Here is a 2,425-nt window from a genome sequence, read left to right as displayed (position 1 = left end):
AAGTTTGGCGCAGCTGAGTACTGGGGGCGCTGCTCCCCGTGCCGCCCGCTCGCGGCGTTCCCCGGCCGCCCCCCTGCGCTGCCGCCGGGGCTGGGGTCGGGGTCGGGGCCGGGCGGTGCTCGCTGCCCCCGGCCCGGGCTATGCTGAGCTCCGCGCCGCCCTGCCCCGCCGCCCGGCTCCCTCGCGAAGGCTGGGGGCCGTCCCGGGCCGGGCAGCAGCCGAGGGGCCGCTGAAGTGGCTGCCGGCCCCTCTACCCCCTCGCCCGGCCGCCCCAGCGCCAGGCGCCCCCCGGAGGGAGCCGCGCTCCGGCCGCCCCAGCGGCAGCATGGGGCCGGGGGCCCGGAGCTTGGTGCGGGCCGTGCTGGTGCTGTGCTGCCTGAGCGGCTCCTGCGCTGGGATAAGCTCCATCGACATCGACCGGCCCGGCGACGGGAGGTGCCAGCCCATAGAAATCCCCATGTGCAAGGATATAGGGTACAACATGACGAGGATGCCGAACCTGATGGGACACGAGAACCAGAGGGAAGCTGCCATCCAGCTGCACGAGTTTGCCCCCTTGGTGGAGTACGGCTGCCACAGCCATCTGAAGTTTTTCCTCTGCTCCCTCTATGCCCCGATGTGCACGGAGCAAGTTTCTACACCGATCCCAGCCTGCAGGGTCATGTGTGAGCAGGCGAGGCTGAAATGCTCTCCCATTATGGAGCAGTTCAATTTCAAGTGGCCAGACTCCTTAGACTGCAGCAAACTGCCCAACAAGAATGACCCCAATTACCTGTGCATGGAAGCCCCCAACAACGGGTCGGACGAGCCACCCAGAGGATCCAGCATGCTGCCGCCCATGTTCCGGCCACAGCGGCCCAGCGGTGGCCACGACCTGCAGCAGCACAAGGACAGCCTGAGCAGAACCTCCTGTGAAAACCCCGGCAAGTTCCACCATGTGGAAAAGAGTGCTTCCTGCGCACCGCTCTGCACCCCAGGGGTTGACGTTTACTGGAGCAGGGATGACAAGCAGTTTGCTGTCATTTGGATTGCCATCTGGTCCATTCTGTGCTTCTTCTCCAGTGCTTTTACTGTACTCACCTTTCTGATAGATCCGCAGCGTTTCAAGTACCCTGAGAGGCCCATTATCTTCCTGTCTATGTGCTACTGTGTCTACTCGGTGGGGTACATTATTCGCCTCTTTTCAGGTGCTGAAAGCATCGCCTGTGATAGGGACAGCGGCCAGCTCTATGTCATCCAGGAAGGACTGGAGAGCACTGGCTGCACCATTGTGTTCCTGGTTCTGTATTACTTTGGTATGGCGAGCTCCTTGTGGTGGGTAATCCTGACTTTAACTTGGTTTCTGGCAGCTGGGAAAAAATGGGGGCACGAAGCAATTGAAGCAAACAGTAGCTACTTTCATTTGGCAGCCTGGGCCATACCGGCTGTGAAGACCATAATGATCCTGGTTATGAGAAGGGTGGCTGGAGATGAGCTGACAGGGTTGTGCTATGTTGGAAGCATGGATGTGAATGCCTTGACTGGGTTTGTACTCATTCCTTTGGCTTGTTATCTAATCATTGGCACTTCTTTTATTCTTTCTGGGTTTGTGGCCCTTTTTCATATCAGGAGGGTGATGAAAACAGGTGGAGAAAATACTGACAAGTTGGAGAAGCTGATGGTCAGGATTGGTGTCTTCTCAGTCTTGTATACAGTGCCTGCAACTTGCGTGATAGCTTGCTATTTTTATGAAAGACTTAATATGGATTATTGGAAAATTGTGGCAACTCAACAGAAATGCAAGATGAACAATCACACTAAAAACTTGGACTGCACGATGAATAATTCTATTCCAGCAGTAGAAATTTTCATGGTCAAAATTTTTATGTTATTAGTTGTGGGCATTACTAGTGGTATGTGGATCTGGACTTCCAAGACTCTTCAGTCCTGGCAAAATGTTTGTAGTCGAAGATTAAAGAAGAGAAGTAGGAGAAAACCTGCAAGTGTTATTACAAGTAGCGGAATCTACAAAAAACCTCAACATCCACAGAAAACTCACCTTGCAAAATATGAATCAACGTTACAACCACCCACTTGTGTGTGAATAGTTTTTAGACAAGACTATATCTCACCTTACAGACTTACAAATGTCCACAGTAGCAGCCAGAAATTAAAAAATAAATGGTGCTTTTTTTTTTGTCAGAGGACAGTTTAATATCTCAAGGCAAAAAATGTGTCATGCTGAATTCAGGACCTGGTGAAATACTGAAGGTAAATGTACTTATGGAAAGGTTTTCAGTGAAAGAAATATTGTGAATTAAAGCAGGCTCTTCTGTTATTAATTGTAGTTAAGTACTTCATCCATCTCTCAGATGTTTAAAAGAAAAAAAGCCCAACAACAAAACAAACAAACAAAACGCCTAGTTTAACTTTTTTTGTGTAGCTG

General features: G+C 51.8%; 1 protein-coding gene across 1 annotated transcript; it reads left to right on the top strand.

Moving 5' to 3' along the window:
• Positions 1–325: 325 nt before the first annotated feature.
• FZD10 (frizzled class receptor 10) lies at positions 326–2,083 on the top strand. Its single transcript, XM_035564947.1, has one exon. It carries the CDS (start codon positions 326–328, stop codon positions 2,081–2,083), a length of 1,758 nt encoding a protein of 585 aa, XP_035420840.1.
• Positions 2,084–2,425: the final 342 nt, after the last annotated feature.

The sequence above is a fragment of the Cygnus atratus genome, chromosome 17 (genome assembly GCF_013377495.2).
Source record: "Cygnus atratus isolate AKBS03 ecotype Queensland, Australia chromosome 17, CAtr_DNAZoo_HiC_assembly, whole genome shotgun sequence".
NCBI lineage: Eukaryota > Metazoa > Chordata > Aves > Anseriformes > Anatidae > Cygnus > Cygnus atratus.
The sequence above is the reverse complement of the archived record's forward strand: the minus strand, read 5'-3'. Positions and strand labels throughout refer to the sequence as shown.

Bases quoted from the DNA above. Each gene is read 5' to 3' on its own strand.
- FZD10 (XM_035564947.1), top strand. From the start codon at position 326: ATGGGGCCGGGGGCCCGGAGCTTGGTGCGGGCCGTGCTGGTGCTGTGC.